At 37.1% G+C, this 25,864-nt stretch overlaps 1 protein-coding gene across 8 annotated transcripts in view; it reads left to right on the plus strand.

The window, feature by feature from the left end:
* EXOC4 (exocyst complex component 4) overlaps positions 1-25,864 on the plus strand; it is an 815,224-nt gene that overhangs the window by 315,523 nt on the left and 473,837 nt on the right. The window contains exon 10 of one of the 8 annotated variants that reach the window (XM_077997362.1): positions 1,811-3,033. The exons of the other annotated variants lie outside the window; for them this stretch is intronic. Coding sequence (XP_077853488.1) covers positions 1,811-1,878 — 68 coding nt within the window. The 3' untranslated portion in view covers positions 1,879-3,033. Of the gene's footprint in view, positions 1-1,810; positions 3,034-25,864 lie in introns of those variants that run through there. 8 annotated transcript variants of the gene reach the window in all.

The raw sequence follows: 25,864 nt of genomic DNA on the forward strand, positions 1-25,864 counted from the left end.
TTATGGAAAGATCACTTACTTCATAGAAATTCTTTTATTTTACCTACTCAGTAGTAGGTTGTATTAGTCCATTCTCGCACTGTTATAAAGTAATACCTGAGACTGTGTGATTTATAAAGAAAAAGAGATTTAATTGGCTCACGGTTCTGCAGGCTGTATGGGAAGCATAGCAGCTTCTGTTTCTGGAAGTCCTCAGGAAACCTACAATCATGGCAGAAGGCGAAAGGGAAGCAGGCCTATCTTACATGGCCATGGTAGGAACAAGAGAGAGAAGGGGAAGGTGCCACACACTTTTAAACAACCACATCTCATGAGAACTCAGTCACTGTCATGAGAACAGCAGCACAGGAGAAATCTACCCCTATGATCCAGTCACCTCCTACCAGGCTCCACCTCTAATATTGGGGAGTAAAATTCTACCTGAGATTTGGACGGGGACACAGATCCAAACCATATCACAGGTCAAATTCAAGCTCCTTTTTTTTTTTTTGTTCTCCTTCTCCACTTATTTTAAATTGGAAATTAAAAGATAGAATATAAGATGTTTTAGTCTTTATGAAATACCTTTACCAAACCAACTACACCATACCTTAAACCCAACTAACCTCTTTTAGTGATCAATTTTGAAGGTAAGGCCCAGTCAAATGCTGAATTTTGATGACCAGTACAAGGCAGACCAGATTTTTCACTGTTCACTTAATATTTTTTAAGATTTGTAATGTATGAGCTTTTGAAATGTAATGTGAGAGACAAAAAGGAGACATCTTAATTCTACTCTTAATGAGTGGAAATATTTTCTAACCTTAGAGTTTGCTGCAAATTGTCCTGGAACTGAACCTTGAGGCCTGTGAACTAAGGTTGCTAAGGCCAGGGCCAGTAGTCTGAATCACAGTGTTCCAGGGATTCCAGGAACTCAAACCTAACCCAGCCAAGTATAGACGACCTCGGGGTCTAACATGGTGAGAGTGGAATTGTGATAGAAATCGAATTTGATGAATAGTGGTGTTGGGATGTTTGGTTTTAGTTAGAATTAGAATCCCAATTAGTGGCCTTCGTAAATACTTCTTCCATTTTCAGAACCATGGCAAAATGGATTGAGGTTCAGGGGAACTGTAACCTAATTAGGAGCCAAGGGAGAAACTAATTCCCAAGGATTGGAAATGCCTGGCAGGCTTGGTAGGGAAGACCATAGACTTAGTTTGCTCTCCGAAGCATGCTAAATCCTGAGCTTAACCTCCTCTACTCTTAGTTTTCTCATCGGTGAAATGACAGTAGTCAATAATTATAGTCACCTCATGGGGTTGTTGATGATGATTAAAAAGAAAATCCATAAATAACACGTAAAATACTGCCTTGACATAGTGAGTGTTCAGTAAATATGTTGGCAATTACAGATACTACCTACTCAAAGGAATGGGTTTTTACCTTAGGCCCCAGAGTTGTTTGGAGATCGCCTTGAGTACTCATTAAAATACAGATTATTGGAAATGGCCTTCCGAGTTTTCTTGATTCAGTAGCCTTAGGGTAGAGTTGCCAGATAAAATACAAGATGCCTAATTAAGTTTGAATTTCAGATATATGGTAACCAGTCTTTTAAATATGTCCCATGAAATATTTGGAACATACTTATACTAAAATAATTCACTGTTTATCTGAAATTTTAATTTAACTGTGCTAAATTCATTGTTTATCTCAAATTTGAATCTTCTGGGTTTTTGTTTTTGTTTTCGGTTTTGTTTTGACTAAATCTGGAAAACTGAGTCTGGGGTGGGGCAGTTTGAATTGGCATGTCGAATGTGTTCCTTCCCAGGTGATCCTACTGGTGGTTCAGGACAACGCTTTGAGAACTTCTCGATACCCGCAGCTGGATGGATCTGAGGAGTATGTTGACGATCATTTACAAATAACTGCAGCAGAAGGCATCACATTCCCTGGGAGTTCAAAATGTATGCAAGATACAAGGCAATAATGTTAGTGTCAAAATAGTTGCACTTTAGTGGGGGTTATATATTTGTGGTTAAGTCTTTAAAATAAGGAACATGAGTTTGAGATCATTTGTAAAGGTATGTAACTAAGTGCATTGGCCTAAATGAAAATATAGGTTCCATCTTTTTGGGCTCATTTTAATTGATCTATACTTTCATGAACTTCAAATTTATAGCTTTTTAATGCCAGGAATTATTTTTGGAGTTGGGAATGATAGAGCCCAGGATGAAACCTTAAACTCATCTGTACTTTATAATCCCTTTAAGTCAGAAGCCAGTAATTAGAGTCATACAGGAGGCAGTGTAGAGAGATTATTTCATGGGCTTTAGAGCTATTTCTCATTTGTGTAGTGGAAATAATCATAGTACCTATCTCATAGGATTGTTGTGAGCATGATGTGCAAGGGTACACATAGAACATGGTGTAGCTTGCTGGACGCAGTGGCTTACACTTGTAATTCCAGCACTTTCGAAGGCTGAGGTGGGCGTATCATGAGGTCAGGAGTTGAGACCAGCCTGACCAACATGTTAAAACCCTGTCTCTACTAAAAATACAAAAAATTACCTGGACGTGGTGGCGGGCGCTTGTAATCCCAGCTACTTGGGAGGCTGAGGCAGGAGAATCGCTTGAACCCAGGAGGCAGAGCTTGCAGTGAACCGAGATTGCGCCACTGCACTCCAGCCTGGGCAACAGAGCTAGACTCCCTCTCAAAAAAGAAAAAAAGAACATGGTTTAGCATACAGTGAGCACTTAAGTGCAGACTAGAGTAGGATTAGAATTAATAAAACTCAAATCCTCAATTTAGTAGGTAAGTTTTTAAGACATTGTTAACAAATCCTCTGAGTCTGGTTGGTTTTTTTTTTGACTAAGAAACATCACGGATTCATGCGTAGACAGGAAGGTACATATTAGAACTTGGTTAGTTGGTCTACTATCCACTACAATAGAAGAGACTATTCTTGCTTTGTTGTTTGTTTTTTCCTTAATGTCTAAAACAGTACCTTTTGTATAATAGATAATAAATATTTGTGGAAAAAAAACAAAAAATGACTAACACTGGTAAATGCTTTCAATAAACTGTGTTTAAAGGATACTATGGTTAGGTGTAGATGAAGTTGTTGTATCAGAAGATTATGTTCCCGTGGATATAACATTAGACTAAAGGTTCACAATACCTCAAACAATGAACCTGGACACATATACACAATCATACAGAATGTCAAGAAAAATGGAAATGTTTTAAATGTCTGATATAAGAACAGTCACTTGGTTTTTCTTCTCTTTTTTAACCTTTTGATATACTATGCTGGCTTAAGAAAACCACCTTTATTATTCTTAAAAGTAAATTTAGGCCGGGCACGGTGGCTCATGCCTGTAATCCCAGCACTTTGGGAGGCCGAGGCGGGCGGATCATGAGGTCAGGAGATCGAGACCATCCTGGCTAACACAGTGAAACCCCATCTCTACTAAAGAATACAAAAAAAAAAAAATTAGCCGGGCGTAGTGGTGAGCGCCTATAGTCCCAGCTACTCAGGAGGCTGAGGCAGGAGAATGGCGTGAACCCAGGAGGCGGAGGTTGCAGTGAGCCAAGATTGTGCCATTGCACTCCAGCCTGGGCGACAGACCAACACTCCATCTCAAAAACAACAACAACAACAACAACAAAAGTAAATTTAAATAGGCAATACATTCCCATGCTTCAGAATTTAAAAGTATAAAAGTGTATATGTTAAACATCTCCTTAAAACTCCTGTCCAATAGATACCCTGTTATCTTTCCCATGGGTTAAGTTATATCATTAGTTCCTTATATGTCATTCTAGAATTTTTTTGGCATATATAAGCGAATATATATATATATATTTATATATGTACTTTTTTTCCTGTTTTACACAGATGGTAACAGTATGAACACTGTTCTGAACATCAACTTTTTTTCATTTTGTATATCATGGAGTTTTATTTCTTCATTCTTTGTTATGGCAAGAGTATTAACATTGTATTGTTACACCATAATTTATATAACCAGTCCTCTGTTAATATGCATTCATGTTGTTTCTAATCCTTTACTATCACAAGTAATGCTACAGTATAACCATCCTTGCATGCATGTGCTAATATGTCTGTAAGATAAATTCCTGGAAGTGGCATTTGCGGGTCAAACCCTTATATTCCAGGGTTTGTGCATTTGTAGTTTTGATGGATGCTGCCCGTCTTAGTTCATTTTCTGCTGCTATAACAGAATATCATAGACTAGATAATTTATAAAGAACAAAAGTATATTTGGCTCATGCTTCTAGAGACTGGAAAGTCCCAGAGCATGGCACTGGCATCTGGTGAGGGGCATTCCATAACAGAAGGGCAAAAGGCAGAAATGAACACAAGAGACAGAAATATGGGCCTGAATTTATACTTTTATTCTGAGCTCACTCCTGTGATAACTAATTTATTCCTATGATAAGAATACTAGTTCATTCATGAGGACTCTGCCTCTTCAAGGTTCTACGTGTCAACCCAGTTACAATGGCAATTAAATTTCAACATGAGTTATGGTGCAGATGTTCAAGCCGTAGCATTGCCATCCTGCCCACCATAGTGGTTGTACTATTTTACACTTTTACCAAGTAACGTTCTTCATTCTTTACATTATTATCAATATATTGTGTTAACACACTCTTGACTCATTCCCATTCTGATATGTAAGAATGTTTTGTTTTAGTTTGAATTTATATTTCTCTTGTGAGATTGCACATGTTTTCATATATTTAAGAACTTTTTACATTTCCTTTTCTGTGACCTGTATCCTCATATTATTTTGAATAATTTTCAGTTGCCTCTTTTTTCCCCCTTACTGATTCGTAGGATTTTTTTTTTTTTTTTAATCTGGGAATGTAGCAATTTGAGATATGAGATTCCAGTTTTTTCCCATTTATACCTTGGCTTTCCTTAGCATAATTTTTGCCATGCAGAAATGTTTAATCTTTATTTTATTTAATATAACAAACTTTTCTTCGACATATTCTACATTTGTGACACAGTTATAAAAGACTTCCACCAGCTGAGGTTATAAATAAGGAATTTTGTCATACTTTTAAAGTAACTTTTGTAGTTTGTTTTTCATTTAAATTTTCAATTCGTTTGGCAGTTATCTAGGTATAGGTTATGAGGAAATCATTCGACTTCTGCCTTGACTTTGTTTTATTTATGACTTCACGATTTCCACCAGTTTTCATTGAGTATCATTTATGTATCAGGAAATTTGGTGGGTGTCCCTCATAGAGCATATTAAAACTTAGTTGGATGACTAGGATTTCCAAAACAAATAATGAATGAAAAATCATATGAAGTGTTATGGTAGAGATGTTTGGGAATGCATAGACAGGAGTGATTCATGCTTTCTTTGTATAGGAAAGAACAGGACTCAGAATAAGGAAATATTTATACCATACTCATCTTTGAAGTCAGAAATATCTTAAAACAGTTTAGTTTTATGAAACTAAAGGATTTATTTAGAAGAACAGATACAGTCTGAATTATAAGAATGTTGATGTACAGTATGAATAGACCAACTGATAGGATTCATGTTTATAAGACTGGCAGCTTTCTACTGATATTTTTTAGCAAGGTAAAAATAAATAAGTAAGCAAATAAATAGGACTAAGAAAACCAATTTGAGAGAGTTTTCAAGATGTTGGAGAGGGTAGTAATATAAGAACACTAACTTCCCAACTATGTGATTTTGGAACTCCCTTTGAGAAAAAAAAAGAATAATTAATAAAGATGTTTTAAAAGGCCAGATTAATAATAAACAACAAAAGCCTCAGATAACTTGAAAGGTGAGCGTATAAACTGCGAGGTAATAATATTAAATGTATAATACTTTGTACAGCCAATAAAAGCAAGTAAGAATTTTCAGTCACTCTATAGGACTTTAATGCAAGCGACAACAAATATGTTAGACATACCCAAAGGACTTGACTAATAAGAGAAGAGCTTCAGTTTTGAAAGTAAGATAAAATGTATAAGTTGACATAATCTTAAGGAAAGTGAATATAGTTCTCATGTTAGGCACAAGCAGGCAGTTGTTTTCAACTAGAAAGATATGAAAGTCTTTTAAAAACTGAGTATAGATATATAACTTTATTATTAAACATGCATTAACTCAGTGTTATTAAGAGAGTAAAGAATTAGGAAGACAATATTGAGGAAGGATGTGTGGATTATATTTCAAATGTATATACGTGTGTGTGTGTGTGTAAGACATAATGATGGAGTGTTGGATTTTGTTTCCAGAGAGCCAAAAGAAATACAGAATATTTAATTATTCTTCAAATTTTCACACAGTATTTTGCCTTTCATTCATGAAGATGAATATTATTCTTTTCCTTCATAATCAAATGCCCAAGTTTCCAGGCTGCTTCCAGTGAATGTGTGGCTTCTGCTAGAGATTCTGTATTTTACAGATTCTATATTTTACCTAATATTTTACATCTCTGTCACCTTTGGAATATGTTTATGAGGTCTGTGCTTATCACGAGTGTACACACTTGTCTTTCTGTTCACCACTAAATTTTATAAGATAATGGTGGAACACAATAAAATATCACATAGTTACCTAGCCGTTTCTATACCAAGATGTCAGTCCTGCTGAAATTGAATTGTGAGCTGGCCGGAAAGGCTGCAGTGGATTAATAGCAAATATTTGAAAGTTCAAATTTGGTATATAAAAGTTAGCAGTGTCAATATATAATTTATAATAGATGGCACTGTGAATGTTGATGACCTCATGCATGTAGAGCCTCTGTACACTTTTAATGTTGTCGGGAGAGTTTTTAGACTGAAGATTGGGAACTGGAGGTCCTACACTCTCACCAGTTAGTGATCATCCAGTTTAGTCACATTATTTTATAGTAGGAGAGTGAAACCTGAAGAAGTAATTTTTCTGTGTGTACGAAGCAAATTTGGTAGTAGAGATTAACAGGTTTTCTGTCTTGTTTCATTGCTTTTCTTTCAGCACATGTTGGTCTTTCACCATCGTGGTTTTCAACTCTCAGTGTACCACGTGTGATTCGTGGTAAAAGTGCAGATTCCTGATCTCCAACCTCAGAGATTTTGATTTAGCTGGTCTGGGATGTGGGCCCAAGAATCTCAGATGCAGATGGCTCTTGTGGCAGGCACACTTTGAGAAGGCTAGACCATGTCATGCGTGAAACTGAAATACATAGAAGTTATATATCCAAGGTCACACATGTAGGAAATGGGGAAACCAGGACTCCTATCCACTCCTCAGTATTTTTTTTTTGATGTATGTTTTTTCACATTCTAGAAATTGAAGTGACTCACTCTACCTAGAGGTTTGGAACAAGATTTAAAAGCATCTAAAATCAACATGATGCCAGTTCTTAGGGTGATGTATGCTTATTAATAAGAAGTAAAATTACCCAGCATGGGCCAGCTTTAATTAGGCATTTTAAAGAAGTAAGACTGTGCTACCTAATATTTGAAAATTGATTTAATTTGGAACTGATTATCAATGGTAATTTAAGTTTTGGTATCCCATCTTCACTCCTGCTGAGCAACCTGGGTGGCCTTATCTTCCATGACAGTGAAATTTAAAATTATTTCAAACTCTGCCTTTAAGTAACTTAGAATCTTGCAGAAGATACAACTTATACACAGATTTAAAGAATGGTATTTTAAAAAGTGATTATTAAATGATCACTTGTGTAGCTCTCGATCATGTAATGGTTTAGAGGAGGAGAGACAAGTTTCAGTCAGAACTGTGTTGGGATAAGCCCCTTTGATGGGGCTTAATCTGAAAGGGAGCCCTTGTCTGATCAAAAGTCACCAGACAGAAGGGAGCCAGTGAGTGTGGAAATTACTAATAAAAATGAAGAAAGGTGTCTTCGCCTTTTTGTGCCAATTTAGCAAAATACCACAGATTGAGTAATTTGTAAAAAAGAGAGATTTAGGCCAGGCCCAGTGGCTCATGCCTATAATCCCAGCATTTTGGGAGGCTGAGACAGGTAGATCACATGAAGTCAGGAGTCTGAGACCATCCTAGCCAACGTGGTGAATCTCTACTAAATATACAAAAACTTAGCCAGGCATGGTGGCACACGCCTGTAGTCCAAGGTCCTTGGGAGGCTGAGGCCAGGCATGAGAATTACTTGAACCCAGGAGTCAGTGGTTGCAGTGAGCCAAGATTGTGCCACCGCACACCAGCCTAGGTGACAGAGTGAGACTTTGCCTCAAAGCAAAAAAAATAATAAAATAAAATTAGTTTTCTCACAGTTCCAGAGGCTGGAAAGTCTGAGACCAAGGTGCTGGCAAGTTTGGCTGTTTGGCTGTCTGGTGAGAGCTGCATCCTCCAGTGAGGAGGACACTCAGGGTCCTGATGTGGTGGAAAGCAGAAGAGTAAGAGAGCTGAAAGCTACAAGAATTCTATTTTTCTAAGTAACATAATCTCATTCATAAGGGAGGACCGTCATGGCCTGATCACCTCTGAAAGGCACCAGCTCTTAATTACCATCACATTGGCAGCACTGGAATTTTAAAAGGGATACGTTGAAACTATAGCAGAAGGTTAATGAAAAATTAGTATTTGCTGGGAAGGTATGCACGGGAATTTTCTTTGTTAGTGAGTTACTGGGTGAAAATATACAATGATGTATACAAAATATGCAATGACTGTAATGAAAGAGTGGTAGTGTTTGTGAATAAGGAATTTAAGTGTCAATAGGTATCAAAGAAAGGAAGCAATTATTTGGATGGTCATACTTGTGCTTAGAGGTTCTTTACTACACCACCCCAGTCTGTTTTCTTTTGTTTCTGCATTGTTACAGCTTATTTAAATAACTCAGATTCTTGTCTGAAATGCTTTGTAAATTCCTCCAAATTTGCACCAAGGCAAACAGTACATCTGAATTGTAGCAGTGAATAATTGAACAGGCTAAAACATGAACTGGAAAAGATGACTGGAACTGAAAAATCAATAAGCTTAGGGAAAAAAAACTTGTAAAAGCTTATTCAATATAAAAAAAAGAATAAATCAAGAATAATAAATATCCAAGTTGCTTCTATAATCGTTTTACTTTGAACAATATAAATTTTTTTAAAAAAATTGATAGTCTTCTTGTGTGTACATGAAAGATTTCTAGCATTTGAAAGGTTACAACAGAATAAAGGAAGTACAAGCAAAAAAATACATAAAAAGAATTCCTTCCAGCATAACAAAAATCGCTTTAGTGAAATGATAAACTTTAATGTAGATATATTATTGAATTGAAGAGCTGTTGGCATTCCAGGGAAGCTTTTGGGGTCCCTAAATGTCATTCCACTGAAACAGCATGATTGTGATTGCTGATTAATAATCCAAGAATAATGATCTCTGAATATGGTCTATAGTGATTTAAAAAGGCTTATGACCAGCTTCTCATTTGAAACTACTAGACAATTTTCAATTTAATAATCTTAGTTTCCCACTATGAAAATGAGGATTGCTTGGGGGTAAGAGTCTATTATTTTTGAATTTTTGAGTTAGACATCTTCCATTCACCAGAAAGCACTATCCAGATTGTAAGATAATATTTCAGGATACGACCATATGGCAAAGCACTTACTATATGTAGGTAATATGAAATTATACCAGTTCTAAAACAAACAAATGAAAGGATGTGGTCATATATAGCAGTGGTAATACATGAACACTTAGATCTTGAGTATAGTTAATATGTTGACTGTGGAGTTATCCAGTTAATAACAAAAAATACTTATCTGTAATATATAGGATACTTACAACTTTATATATATTGTTAGAGATGGAAGGAACCCCATTTTTACACAATGACAAAACTTAGTTCTGGAGAGGTGAATTGACTTGTTATTGACAGAGATAAATAAGCACCAGATCTTTTGGGCACCAGTGTAGATAAACCATGATGCTACTTAGAAGAATAGAGGAAGAACCAGTTTCAGCGCCATATAGTATACTTAGGATAGCCCTTCACTCACCTCATTGCCCTCTCTGGTAAGTCATCATCTCTGGTCCTCTACTTAGGCCCATCTAGTTGAGGCGCTTCTGTAAGGGGGAATCAGGTACCTGGAAAGCTATGATAATACACCCTAAAGTATACAGTCCTGCAGAACTCCCTCAACTCCCCTCCCTGCTTTTCTTCTTTTGAGACAAGGTTTCTCTCTATTGTCCAGGCTCTGTTGGGCAGTGGCATGGTCATAGCTCACTACAGCCTTCCACCCCTGGCCCCAAGTGATCCTCCTACCTTGGCCTCACAAAGTGCTGGGATTAGAGGCATGAGCCATTGCACCTTGCCAAACCAGGTCTTTAACTGCCAGCCTACGGTTTGATTCATTGCTGTCAGCAGTGTAGGTTCCTGTGTTAAGTACAAATTAACGATGTTGGGGACTTCATGCATTTCTACTGTGTAGAGAGATTCTTCAGCTTTGTGAAATCTTAAAATACCTTTGGTTACATGTTATTTTTTCCAGTTATTATTTAGGATATTTGAAACATTTTGTATTCTCACAGTGCTTCTTAGTACCATGAGTTATTAAGTAAGACTGCTAATAAGTTGCTGTGCCTATTAATAGTTTGTGATTATAAATTATTTGTAAGTGATATCTGATGTAAGTATAAAGAGTGTAATATATATAAGAAGTAGCTCTGGCTCTTGAAAAGAGAGTGTGTGTGTATGTTTGTGCACATGTATTTGTGTACATGCATGTGTTTGTATACATGCATAATCATATAGTCATGTATAATTATATATGATTTATACAAATATGAACTCTGTATACATATATGTTTACACATACGCTAAAATGCACACACTTACTTGCTTTCTTCGATATTTAGGGAGTGAATTAGATTGAATCTAGATTATAAGCTTCTTCACTAAGGGGTTTGCTTCTTGAGGGTAGACATTTTCTCTTGTTTTTTTACTTTATAGACACTGAATGAAATATTTGTTGCTTGCCCTGATTTTGGGATTGGGTAAATTGTTACATTTCTCTAAAGAATAATTAAGATCAGGGTGCTTTGTGTGTGTATAAGCCAGTCACTTTGTCTAGAGGATTGGTGAGCTGCAACCACTGATAGCTGCCTTGACCCTGAAGTATCTGCTCTTTACGTGAATGAAGAATGAAGCTCGTGATCAGTGTGACCACTGCTTCTCAGAAATGCAAATTTTCTCACTCTTGTGAATATTGTACCTACACCTCATGCTGGCTGCTCTCCTCTTCTTCTTTTTGTTTTTTTCTCATTATAACTTTGTCTCTGTCCATTGTACCCAGATATATCCGAAAAGTTGTCACCTGCAGAGATGCTATTTGGTGAAGATGTGAAACCTCTTAAGAGTTAAGAATGATCCTTTATCTTCAGCGTTGATGATAAACCTGTTAGAAACAAATTTTTGGATGGGATATTGTAATACAAATGAAACTGTTGGTGAAACAGATGACCTGATTGTTTCATGTGCGTTTATATTATCTATATTGGTAATTTGCTCCACAGGATCAGATAATTATGAGTATACACATGTGTTGAAAAGAGATGCATTCGATTCACAGCTATGGAAGTTTTAAAGTGATTTTTCCCCCCAAAGAAGTCAGAATGTATTCATTTTTTCTTGTCATTTCCTTCTTAGCTTAGAGTTACCCATTATGGCTTCCTAATTTCATTGCTACCACATTGTCCGAGTCTTCATCACCTCAGGCCTGAGTTACTGTACACTTAATGCTTGTCTCTCCTGTTTCTGGTTCATTCTATATACTGTATACTTCAGCAGACATTTATTTACCATGGTGGTGATAGTGGTGATAAGATTTGAGTTCTAGACTAGAGGGCATAATTCATCAAAAAGTGCACAAGAGAGGTATTGGTTTGTAATTTTTAAAGCACTAACTTCAAAATTGCCCCCCACCCAATTAAAAAATAATTGTGGACCTATAACATATACAGTACCACTTTAGATGGTGAAAACGTTTAATATATTTACTGAATTGAAGTAGTTTGTTGATTTAAAAATTCTTCTATGACGGTAGGATATGGTAATGGGACGATTCTAGAGAGGAGCAAATCCGGTATGTAGCATGTTCGTTGTCCAAAGAGGACTATTTCTGGGAATGAGTAGAGCATTTTTGAAATTAACATTGTAATAAGCACAATGCAGCAAAGAAGGTTTAAATCATAGTGGTGCCTCTCTCCTCCCTGGCTTCCCTGATGCCCAGTGGTATACAATTCAAAAATATCTGATGAGCAGTTATAACATTTCTCTGATTTTCCCCTTTCTTTTCTTCATCTCCAGGTTCATCTTAAATGAACCTCTCCTTGGTCCCATAAGGCCAGTCTGTTTTTGCATTCCTCAGTTCTGATTTCTTTTGGCAGGAGGACTAGATGTGGTTGACAGATTATATCTGAAAAGGGCTTTGGTAATTGCTCGTTCTCTTCAGCAACTGTGTTGCTGACAGATGGGCATAGTGAATATTGAAAGTGTTCTGGACCTCCTCTTACTCCTTCAGCTCATGAGCACTGCCAGCATTTTTCTTATTATCCATTAGCAAATTTTAAAAGAATTGCTTGGATCTTTACATCTTTTTGGACCTATAACTAAATCACATGTATGGCTAGGTTCTTTCCCACCTCTTCTACCCCCCCGTTATGTATTTTTTGGAATAGAGAAAATTCTCAAGATGTTAGTGCAGGCTGGCATGAATGGGTGCCAACAGTCCTTACAGACTTGTTAAAAGATTTATTTTTTGCCTGAGAGTTACACATATGGCCTAGAATGATAATATTAGGATCTGTGTTGGTTGGGATAATTGGCAGATCACACCTTAAGAAAAGTGATTGGTTGGCTTGTTTCTTTCATTTTAATCTGTTGTCTCCGTCACAGTCAAATTAGCATTATGTAGTATGTTACTACACTTAAAAAATTATTTAACCCATTTATAGAGGGCATCTGTCAGTTGCATTTGAATTATTTAAAATATTTTCTTACATGGCCAATTTAGTAATGGCAAGCAAAACCAAAATGAGCAAAGGAGAGGATCCCAATAATCCCAGATCTGTAAAGTGGATTTCTCAAGGGGGTAGAGATAACCACCTAGCTATTGCTAAATGTGATCTCACTCAGTTGAAAAAGAAACAATCAGAAGTGAGCAATAGGAGCCATGAAACCAGTGAAGACTTGTTGCCAACGTGGAGATAGAAGATATTGGTCTACAGGGTACTGTTGGAGAGGTAACTGTGAGGCCTTTACACCCAGACAGCCCTTCTGTCCACCGCAAGTCTTTACTGAACTCCTCGAGATTTAGGGCCAATTAATTCATCTGTTTTAAGATGAATTCATCTGGGTAATCTGTTTTAAGATTAAATTAACTTGTTTGTTCTTGCTTTCCAGATCTCTTATTCACTGCATGTGTGTATGTGAGTATGTGAGTGAGAGTGAGAAAGATAATATGCCCCGGGTTGGATATCTATTTTCATTGATTATTAAGTAGAAGAAGATGCTCACATACTTATAGGTACAGAGGCTTCAACATAGCAGTCTTTCACAGTGTGAGTTATGATAGACGTAATCTAAGAGTAAATTATACAAGTGATAGGGCCGGGACATACCTTTATTAAATTTTGGGTACTATTGTAGATTAGAAAAGTAAAATGTGTCACCTCTACTTATCTTTAAACATTCACTCTATTTAATGTATTCATCAGACCTCAAGAAGCTTGCAAGTATATTCTGAGGTTACAAATTTGTATTTTCTTTGTAAGTAATATTTAGTAATATTTTCCTTTATGGAAAAACATTTAAAATCTAAAAATGCCACTGTGTGCCAATGTCCTGTATCACCTCGTTCTCAGTTTTCATTCTCTTCTAATAACTGTTTCTAAGAAAACTATTTTTTACAAATTATTCCAATGATTACTTTAAAATTAGAAGATCTCTTAAATAGCATTAGTGTGATTTACAGCAGAGATAACTAAGTTCCCCAAAAGTTAAGTTACATGTTTAAGATTACACAACAAGTTAAGTCAGAGTATGGAGAGAAACCTAGATCCTCTCATCCTTGTTCAGTCCTTTTGACTCTAATGTTGCCTTCTATCACATTCTCAGTCTGGCTGGGTTGGCTGCAAAATGTCAAGGGTATGCTGTTTGCAGTCTAATTTAGCAATTATGATCAATGTTGTCATCCATGTTTTAATAATAGAATTATAGAATTAAAATTTGTTTTCCATAGGCCATCTTTGTAAAAAATGCTTAATACATATTTATTAACTGAGTGAATGAAACTGGTAGTTTTGTTTATGCACTTTTTCTGACTTTCAAAAAAAAAAAAGTTAAAATCAGAAAAGAAACCAAAATGGATCCATCTGACTTATTTGGAAGGACATTATTGCATAATGAAATACCAACACAGTCACATTATATAAGTCAGTGTTCATTATCACAGACAAATCAGCATGGTAAAGGCGATAGATTTTCAGAATAGCATAGGGATTCTTTTAATAACCCCCCAATAAATAGAAGCAAATAGTTTTCCAACTGAACATACCTTTGAATTATTACTCATATTATTGTCTTAATTTGTTGAAATTGTAGTATTTTTGTAATGTGATTGCCACATTGCTTTTCAGGAAGAGGAGATTTATGATTCTGTATCCCCTTTTGGTCCTGTTTGTCCCTTTTAAATCAGTTTCACCTCTCATCTTAGACTTATTGGGATTTTTATGAATGTACCTGACTGTCCTTAGTACATAAAAAGAAGACTCTTTTCACTTTACTTAATCCTACAAAATTTTGAGTGTAGTTCCCAGATGGCTAATTATTTATTTGGTGACTAAAAATCCAGCGTCTTGTTCTCCAGTCACATATGTGATTTTTGGATCTTAAGATATATTTTTATATCTCGTATGAGTGATCGTAGAATTTCCAGCCATTGTATTTCTTATCACTATGGCTAACTTGAATATAATAACATGATTTAAAAATATATATAACCCTGACATGGTGATGTACTTTTGAAAGCTCCTTGTATTAGCTAGTGATTTGTACAGCTGTATCAAAAAGAGTTGCCTCACTTCAGAGGATTATCAATTAATTTGCATAAATATATTTATGCTTGAGAGTTGAAGTAATGCACTATTAGTTTTATAAAACAGTTGGCATACCTGTCAAAGTTCTTAATGTTCTTTGCAGTGTTAGGGCTAGAATTTCCCAGGGCATTGAAAGAAAAAACAAAGAAACAAATCTTTGATAGTGTTGCATTCTGCTTGTTCTCTTGGGCTTGTATTGAAGAACGAGTGTTGAGGTGGTGTTGAAATTAGTTTGGAATCATGAAAAAATAAAATACAAGTCTTTGAGGTAGCTAGGGCAAAATGACTTTGCAGCGTCACGACTGTTCTGCCCCTGTCTGAGAAAATGCTTCTTGTGCTCAGTAGCTCTTGTTAACCTGAAAAACTCTAGAATTACATAAATAATGAATGGATGCAAAATGCATTGGTTTTTGTAATGTAGATGAAGGTAAGATGTCCTGTCAGAACTGTAATTTGCATATTAGAATAATTTAGTTATCCTTTTTCTTTAAAGCAATAAATGACTATGAATATTCATGATCAATTAAAATATTAATGGTATACTGATACTTTAGTTTCAGGTCTTTAGCCATCCATAAAGAGTTTCATTTAAACTTGACTAACAGTGAAGGGATACTTCAGCATAGTGTATAATATATTGGCATTTTGTCTCTGAAATGAAAATATAGTACCTGACATGAGTAAATAATTTGCTTACTCATGTAATTCATCATTTCTTTTGATAAGAAAATATTCTCTTCTTGTATAGACTAAAACAGGGACACAGTGCATATATGTATTTTGGTGTTGAAGTACTGTAATTTTTTTAAGCACTAGTATTTATCTTTATTATGTAGTTAGAGTTTCATTTAGTTGCTTCAATTGACTTTTAGACTTAAAAAAATTTGTAAGTGTAAAGTGTACATACAGTGTTACTCCATCCACATTGTTGTTCAACCATCACCACCATCCGTCTCCAGAACTCTTTTTCATCTTACAAAACTGAAGCCATATCCATTAAACAATAATTCCCCATTCTCCCCTTCCTCAAGTCCCTAATTCCCTAATAATCACAATTTTACTTTTTTTTTTGAGTCGGAGTCTCACTCTGTTGCCAGGCTGGAGTGCAGCGGCATGATCTCGGCTCTCTGCAACCTCTGCCTCCCGGGTTCAAGTGATCCTCCTGCGTCAGCTTCCTGAGTAGCTGGGACTACAGGCATGCGCCACCATGCCCAGCTAATTTTTTGTATTTTTAGTAGAGACGGGGTTTCACCACGTTGGCCAGGATGGTCTTGATCTCTTGACCTTGTGGTCTGCCTGCCTTGGCCTCCCAAAGTGCTGGGATTACAGGCGTGAGCCACAGCACCCGCCCACAGTTTTATTTTCTATGAACTTGACTCCATTGATTCATATAAGTGAAATAATGCAGTGTTTGCCTCTTTGTGACTGGCTTATTTCACTTAGCGTAATGTTCTCAAAGTTTATCCACGTGGCAGTATGTGTCAGAATTCCCTTACTTTTTAAGGCTGCAGAATATTCCAAAGTATGTATACATCACATTTTGTTTATTCATTCTCCTGTTGATGGACGTGTACTTTAAATGTGTGACTTACATGGCATGTACATTATTTGGGTTGCTTTCAGCTTTTGGCTTTTGTGAATAATGCTGCTCCACGAACATGGGTATACAAATATTTTTTTGAGACCCTGCTTTTAATTCTTTTGGATGTTTACTCAGAACTGGAATTGTTGGATCTCGTGGTAATTTTATTGTTATTTTTTTTGAGGGATCTCCCTACTGTTTTCCATATGACTACAGCATTTGACTTTTCCATCAGTAGAGCCCGTAGGTTCCAATTTCTCTACAACCTCGCCGACACGCCTACATTTCTATTTAATATATTGATTTTTAAGTTATAAAAGTTTGCATATTCTTATTGTAGAGATTCAAACGATTCAGAGAGGTGTGAAGTAAACTTGAAAATCCTTCTTTATTTTCTCTCTGACTCTAGAAACATTGATTAACGCTGATTGAATCAGATCCAAGATGAAGTTTCAAATTCCTCTAAAAATCTTCCCAAGAAAGCTTTTTAACACCCTCCCACACATATCTGTAGATAATTGTCTTCTCTTTTGAGCTTCTCTTTTAAGGTACTGCATCTTAGTACAGTGAATTCCATTTAGTGAATGCTACTGAACGTGGGTTTGTGTCAGACATTGTACTATCCACATAGTTTTCAACTTTATAGCATCAGCAGTACCGAAGTCATAGTGCCTGGCAAGTCATAGGTGTTCAAAATACATATGATACATGAATACACAGGTCCAGTCTGGGAGGAACTTTTCAGGAAGTAACTAACATAGGCCTCTTTCCTTTCCAGTGCAGTATAAGCAGTCTCACGCTGGTGTTGCTTTGAGCATGCATTTTCCATGTTGTATAATATAATATTGCTTTAAGGCACACACTGGGCCTATGAAGACTGGGCCTTTGTTTCCTGCTGCTTTTGATACAGGACCAGAAAATGTTTGGACCCACCAACTGTTCTCTGATTTGTTAACACTGGCTCAGAATTATGGAAGTTTGAAGTTGGCTGGAAGCTATGAGATGATTCAGTGAGAACCTTATTTAATAACTGAAGAGACTGACATAGTCAAAGACTTCTACTGTTGCTAGGAACAGCACTTGTTTTAACCTTTATTTTAGGTTGGGGGTACATGTGCAGGTTTGCTAGATAGGTAAATTGCTTAAATTGCTTGCCACAGGTGTACAGATTATTTCATCACTCAGGAGATAAATATAGTACGTTTTGATCTTCACTCTCTGTATTAGTTTGTTTTCACAGTGCTATAAAGAATGTCCTGAGACTGGGTAATTTATAAAGGAAAAAGGTTTAATTGACACTCAGTTCTGCATGACTGGAGAGGCCTCAGGAAACGTATAATCATGGCAGAAGGCGAAGGGTAAAGAAGGCACGTCTTTTGGCACGTCTTTTCATGGCAGCAGGAGAGAAGGAGCGCAGGGGAAACTGCCACTTTTAAACAAACCATCAGATCTCGTGAGAACTCCCTCACTATCGTGAGAACAGCATGGGGAAATCTGCCCCCATGATTTAATCACCTCCCACCAGGCCCCTCCCCTGACATGTGGGGATTGCAATTTGAGATGAGATTTGTTTGGGGATACAGAGTCAAACCATATTACCTTCCTCCCTCCCTCTACCCTCAAGTAGCCCCCGGTGTCTCTTGTGCCCTTCTTTTTTCCACATGTACTCAGTGTTTAGCTCCCACTGATAAGCAAGAACATAATGTGGTATTTGGTTTTCTGTTCCTATGTTAGTTCCACTTAGGATAATGGCCTCCAGCTCTATCCATGTTGCTGCAGAGGACATGATCTTGTTCTTTCTTATGGCTGTGTGGTATTCAATGGTGGATATGACCACATTTTCTTTATCCAGTCTACTGAAGAACAGCACTTTTAAACAATGCTCTTCATTTCAACTTTGGTGAATCTGACAATTATGTGTCTTGGAGTTGCTCTTCTTGAGGAGTATCTTTGTGGCATTCTCGATATATCATGAATTTGAATGTTGGCATGTCTTACTATAAGGTTGGGGAAGTTCTCCTGGATAATGTCCTGCAGAGTGTTTTCCAACTTGGTTCCATTCTCCCCGTCACTTTCAGGTACACCAATCAGACGTAGATTTGGTCTTTTCACATAGTACCATATTTCTCAGAGGCTTTGTTCGTTTCTTTTTACTCTTTTTTCTCTAAACTTCTCTTCTCACTTCGTTTCATTCGTTTGGTCTTCAATCACTGATACCCTTTCTTCCACTCGATCGAATCGGCTACTGAAGCTTGTGCATGCATCACGTAGTTCTTGTGCCACGGTTTTCAGCCCCATCAGGTCATTTAAGGACTTCTCTACTTTATGTTTCAAAGCCTAATTGTTAAAAGTGTCCTTATGGATGTTACTAAAGCCTCCATATCCAAGATAAAAGAGACTGCTTTGCAGGGTTGTTAAAATCAGGTTTTTCAAACATAATTAATCAAATAAAATTTACCTAATGATATTTCCATAGTCCTTATGGGGTCACAATCGCTCTGTATTTTTTCTATTTTAAATAAGGAGAAATGTAAATGTAAGTTTTTCCTAATGTTGTTTACATGTGCAGAATGATTAGATACCTTGCCATTTTAGTATAAATATGAATAATGATCATTGGGTTAATGATTAAAAATAAAAAAATTAAGAAAAAAGCATTTTAAATTGCAACAGAAACAAATCACAAGGACCAGAATTACCCTGTTTCTCAAGCAATCAGAAAATTTTCCAAACAATAATTAACATGTTAAAAGAAAAAAGAAGTGGAGTCTTAAGAAATACAAAAGAGTTCATGGGGGTTTTGAAAAGTTTCATTCTTTGCAGATGAATTGCATCCTTTGGGAAACAACAGTATATGTAGAAGTTAAGAAACATCAGTATTACACATTCTTTAGTGTTGTTTAGCAGCTTTTTTGAGAAATAATTCACATGCCGTGTAAGCTACACATTTAAAGTATACTATTTAGTGGTTTTAGTATATTCACTGAGTTGTATAGCCATTGCTCCGTTCTAATTTTACAATAGACTATTTTTCTTTTAAAGTGTGGTTTTTTTTCTTTGTTTCTTCATATTCTCACCAACAGCCTCTATTATTCTTTATTTACATTTGATTTCTTTGAGATCTTGCCTACTTTTTTTGGCTGTTTCAACTGTTAATACGGAAACACTAGTCCTACACTCCAACTTGTTCTTCTCACTTCCTTAATATTACTCTGGTAATCTCTTACGTGTCCTGCTATTTTATGCATTCATTCAGCATTTGTTGAGAGCCTGTTGTGTGCTGGGCACTGAAGAATGTTGGTCTAGCTGGGAGGACAGTTATGTAAACAAGTAATGGCGGCACTCCAGGGACTGAAACGCTGTTCTGGATGCTCTGGGAACATAGAAGGACACTTGAGAGGTGCAGGCACGATTTTGCAGGAGAAAGAACTCTTGAGCTGAGTCTCAAAGAGTGGGTAAGAGTTAGCCAGATGTACAAGACAGAGAATGCCAAGCAAATGGATTATCGTATATGAAGCTTCTAAGATTCGAAAGAACCAGTTGTATTTAGAGGAAAGCAACCAGTTCATTCAGTGGCATGTCTAGGAGAGAAAAAATGAGAGGGAGAGATGGGGAAGGGCCTGATATTTGAAAAGCCTTGAATGCCATACTAAGGAATATCATCATTATCCTGAAGGCAGAGATAGCCTTTGAAAGATTTTACATGGAGGAAGAAATGATAAAGCCGATGATGGATTTTAAGCAGAGGACTGGTATGACGAGATGTTAGCAGGAGGTCTGAAGGTAAATTTGGTAAGCCAAGGCAAGGAGACAGGATGTCTATGAGGTGATTGTGGTTGCTTTAGTTAGAGATAATGAACTGTGGCTGTGTCTGGAGGATAGTGACTGTGTGGGTTGGGGAAGAAGAAGGGTTATAAAGGACAAGGAGGAGTGTGAGATGACTGTGGCTCAGAAAATTGCATGCTGGAGGGTTTAACTTTGGTGGAAGAAGGGCAGGATGTAGGGAACAAGAGCTCAGATTTGGATTTGAACTTGTTGAATTTGGGATGTATGGACTATTTAGGTGAAATCTGGAGTTTGAGAGAGAGGTCTGGGCCACACATGGCTTTGAGTATCATTAGCATTGAGGTTCTTGTTGACTGGATATCATGTTTGTGTATTTGATCAGAGATACAGTAAGAAGAGAAAAGACTTGAAAAGAATCTTGGGGACCCCAGCAGGTGAGGGATTTTGAAGGTGGAGGAGATAGTCATCATTATCTGCTCAAAACCCTTTTCTTACTAAATTGTCTTGTTCACTCAAAATTGTATCATTCTCAATGTAGTTGGAAGCCAGAGTTGGGAGTCTTCTCTGACAATTAACTGTGTAATCTCTCATCACTTAGTCATCATGATTTTGCTTTTTTCCTGTGCAGTACCTTTTAGATCTGCCCTTTCTGATTTTTTCTCACGTGTATCACTATTTTTCAGGGCTTTGTTTTTTACCTATTTCGGTTTTGTTTTTTTTTTTTTGACAGAGTCTTGCTTTGTTGCCCAGGTTGGAATGCAGTGGTGTGATCTTGGCTTACCGAAACCTCTGCCTCCTGGGTTCAAGTGACTCTACTACCTTAGCCTCCAGAGTAGCTGGGATTACAGATGCACTCCACCACACCCAGCTAATTTTTGTATTTCTGGTAGAGATGGGGTTTTGCCATGTTGGCCATGCTGGTCTAGAACTCCTGACCTTAGGCGATCCGCCCGTCTTGGCACCCCGTGCTGGGATTACAGGCGTGAGCCATCGCGCCTGTTCCAGACTTTTATCTCTGTAATATGTCAGAGTTCTATATAAGATTTCCAATGACAAAGAAGAGTTCTGCTGTGAAAAAAAAAGTTTGAAAGTATTCATTTATAAAAATACAGATCCTGGCATTCAAGGCTCTTTGGAGTCTCTCCCTATCTAATTTATTTTTTCAAATGTAAATCTCAGCATAAACCTTAGGCTTCTGTCATTCTGTGATATTCAATACTCCTGAATTTTTATGTCTGCCTTTTAAAATGCTGTTTCCATTACTTTCTTTACTCCTCACACATGCAAAGGTCAAATTCAATAATTCAAGTCTCATTTCCTCTTCGAAGAGAAAGCATTGTGGTATTTTATAAAGCTTCATGCAAATCCTTGTGTTATCTGTGTAACTTCAAATGACGGACTTTCCTAAACTTTAGGTTTCTTATGTGTAAAATAGACCATGTGTAGGTTAAATTAATAAAGTGAAGTGTATAGCACATGGTTACTTTTTCTGATCTCGGTCCCTTTGTGCACCCTCAGTCATTTATTTATTCATTTAAGAAGTATTTACTTCGGCATTACTCTGGGCAGTGGTGATATAGCAGTGAACAAAATGAACAAGAATCACTGTCATCGGTCAGGGGTGGTGGCGCACACCTGTGGTCCCAGCTGCTCGGAAGGCTGGGTGAAAGGGTCACTTGAGCCTGGAAGGTTGACACTACAGTGAGCTGTGACCACACCACTATATGCCAGAGTCTAAGTAACAGAGCGAGACCCTGTCTTAAAAAAAATATAATAAATAAAATAAATAAATAGATAAAAAGTAGCTGTCAGCATGGAGCTTATGTTCTAGAAGAGGAGATAAATGCTAAGAAATATATACTTTTTTTTTTGAGATGGATTTTTGTTCTGTCACCCAGGCTGCAGTGCAGTGGTGAGATCACAGCTCACCGTAACCTTTGCCTCCCAGGTTCAAGTGAGTCTCCTGCCTCTGCCTCCCTTTTAACTGGGACTACAGTTGCGCACCATCACGCCAACCTAATTTTTTGTATTTTTAGTAGAGACGGTGTTTCACCATGTTGGCTAGGCTGGTCTCGAACTCCTGACCTCAAGTGATCTGCCTGCCTTGGCCTCCCAGGGTGCTGGGATTACAAGTGTGAGCCACCGCACCTGGCCTAGAAATATATACAGTTTTAATAATGATAAGTGCTAAGGAGAAAAAGGAGGAAAGGGAGATATGAAGTATCAAGAGGGGTGGTAGAAATTTTATTTATTTTTTAAATTTTAGATTCAGGGGTACATATGCAGGTTTGTTAGATAGGTAAATTTTGTGTCATGGGTGTTTCGTGTACAGATTTTTTCTCCACCTAGATAACAAATAGAGTACCTGATAGGTGGTTTTTTGATCTTCACCTTCCTCCTTTCCTCCACCCTCAAGTAGGCCCTGGTGTCTGTTGTTCTCTTCCTTGTGTCCATATGTGCTTAATGTTTAGCTCCCATTTACAAGTGAGATCATGCAGTATTCGGTTTCCTGTTCCTGTGTTAGTTTACTTAGGATAATATCCTCCATTATTAGGATAGTGACCTCCAGCCCCATCCATGTTGCTACAAAGGATGTGATCTTACTTTTTTTATTTTTAATGTCTGCATAGTATTCCATGGTCGTGTATATGTACCACATTTCCTTTATCCAGTCTACCACTGATGAACATATATGTTGATTCCAGGAATGTCTTTGCTATTGTGAATAGTGCTCTGATGCACATACATGTATGTGCATGTATCTCTATGGTGGAATGATTTATATTCTTTTGGGTATATACCCAATAATGGGATTGCTGGGTTGAATAGATAGATTGAATGGGAAAGGCTTCTCAGAAGTTTTCTCTGCAGAAATTGGGAAACACATGACATACTCATAGTACACAGTCTTTGACCTGCGGTCATTTATCTAGATATACTCATTCTGTCAGCTGTGCCCTCACCTCTGTTATGGGCTCTTTGTATTCCCCATCCCATTTTTTTTGTTTGTTTTTTGAGGCAGAGTCTCACTTCATCGCCTAGGCTGGAGTGCAATGGTGCGGTCTCAGCTCACTACAATCTCTGCCTCCTGGGTTCAAGTGATTCTCTCTGCCTCAGCCTCCTGAATAGCTGGGATTACAAGTGCACACCACCATGCCTGGCTAATTTTTTTTTTGTATTTTTAGTAGAGACAGGATTTCATCATATTGGCTGGTCTCAAACTCCGGACCTTGTGTGATCCACCTTCCTTGGCCTCCAAAAGTGCTACGATTACAGCAGTGAGCCACCATGCCTGGCCCTGATCCCATTTTCATTGTAGTAGAAGTATAGGGACAAGGAATTGGTATGGTATCAAAATAGAACAGAGATAATGGAAGAGGCAAGACCTTCACCTCTAGGATGAGACTGGTGGAAATCTATGAAAGTTAAATATTTAATACTTGTTTTGTCTGATTTTTATTAGTCCAGACACTTGCAAAATGAAAACCAGAAGAATAAAGACTACCTGCCTCTGCCAGGCATTATTAATTGCCCTTTGGAGATTTTAAATGAGGATGTTAGTGTCTTTGAGTTTCATAATGAAAACTGGAACTATGGGGAGACATTGCTTCATCTCAGAACTAACTGAAGCTCCAGTGCTCAGAGTGAAACTAAACTAGACTGGCCTTGGACAGGTGGGGAGTGAGCAGCCAATTTTATTCACTATATTTGTCTTTTATAAAAGGTGTTTGCATGTCAGATTGAGCAAAAATCAAGTAAAATGCCCAAGTTTTAGCATCATTGTTTGAACCTATCAACAAAATCAGATGGCTTGAATATGTAATTAACAGTTAAATTTGTCCTCCAGATTTTTTTTAGCTTCTAGCGTACCAGGCAGGAAATTGAAATTAGAAAGAAGAACTCAGAATGTGAAACTCTCATTTCTGGTTCAGTTTTTTTCCAAAGAACTTATCCAGACAAGAGTTAAATTTCCTGCCAGTGATGACATGAAAACTATATGGTTGCTATTGCTTTTGTTTTGAACTTTGCAAAAAGAAAAAAAAATTCACCAAACACTATACTTTGATTAGTTCTAGCAGTTTTTTTTCCCCCTTAGGGGAGACTGTAGAGTGTAATTTCATCACAAAAAACATGGTGCCTGAGCTCTAAGCAAAGTTTGAGTTTGTTTTTCCCTGGAGGATTTGACATTTTCTGTTTCCTGACATTTTTACCATTGTTAGACATACTTCTTTGTATTCTTGCCCTATATTCATCCCCTAAGGGAAATTGTGTATTTTATCTACTGGAAGGCAGGAATGCCTTCTGTTTTGGACAAGCCATTTAATTGTTCAAATAAATTCAACTATAGTGTAATAGACCAATCATTAGGAACTGGGCCATGTGGCAGCATTTAGATTCATGAGACCCAGATTCTCAGTTCATTCCAAGAAAGAAATTAAATACCGTGGACATAAAATGAATGATTTTCTTTCCTCCCTTCTTTCTCCCCAGGGTTTCCCATTTCACCCTTTAGAAATATTAAGTGATATCCTAAATACAAACCAAATGCTTTCTGTTTCAGTATTTACGGTTTGCTTATTTGTGGTTTTCTTTTTTGTGGTTAATAATTTACTTATCATTAAGAAAAAATATTAGCAGATTTTTTTTGCCACTATTCTCTATTTACTCTATAAAAATGTGATGTCCATATAAAAGGGAAATGAAGACTTACCACTTTTTTGCCTTCTTTTCAACTTTTTGGATGTAATTCTATTTTAATTAATAAATATATGGCCAGGTGCGGTGGCTCATGCCTGTAATCGCAACACCTTGGGAGGTGCTGGCGGGTGGATTACCTGAGGTCAGGAGTTCGAGACCAGCTTGACCAACATGGTGAAACCCTGTCTCTACTAAAAATACAAAAATTAGCTGGGCATGGTGGCTTGTGCCTGCAGTCCCAGCTACTCGGGAGGCTGAGGCACGAGAATCACTTGAACCCAGGAGCTGGAGGTTGCAGTGAGCCGCAATTGCACCATTGCATGCTAGCCTGGGTGACAAGAGTGAAACTCTGTCTCAAAAAAATGTGTTTGTGTGTGTGTGTGTGTATGTATGTATGTGTAGATATGTGTGTGTGTATATATATGTGTGTATATGTGTGTGTGTAGATATGTGTCTGTACATATATGTGTGTGTGTATATAGATGTGTATACACACACACAAGGGGGACTTCAAAAGGTCTTGGATAAAAGGAATTAAAAGATACAAAATAAAAATATAAACTTTATTTCTCAACATAAGCTCCATCAAGGTCACTTTTATAAATGATGGCATCAGCCATTTAGTCCTTCCCTAAAGAACTGAGGCTACTGGGAACCTAACCATGTCAGTGCCATCTTTTTTACATTACTAACTGCAGACAA

The sequence above is a fragment of the Macaca mulatta genome, chromosome 3 (genome assembly GCF_049350105.2).
Source record: "Macaca mulatta isolate MMU2019108-1 chromosome 3, T2T-MMU8v2.0, whole genome shotgun sequence".
Classification (NCBI taxonomy): Eukaryota; Metazoa; Chordata; class Mammalia; order Primates; family Cercopithecidae; genus Macaca; species Macaca mulatta.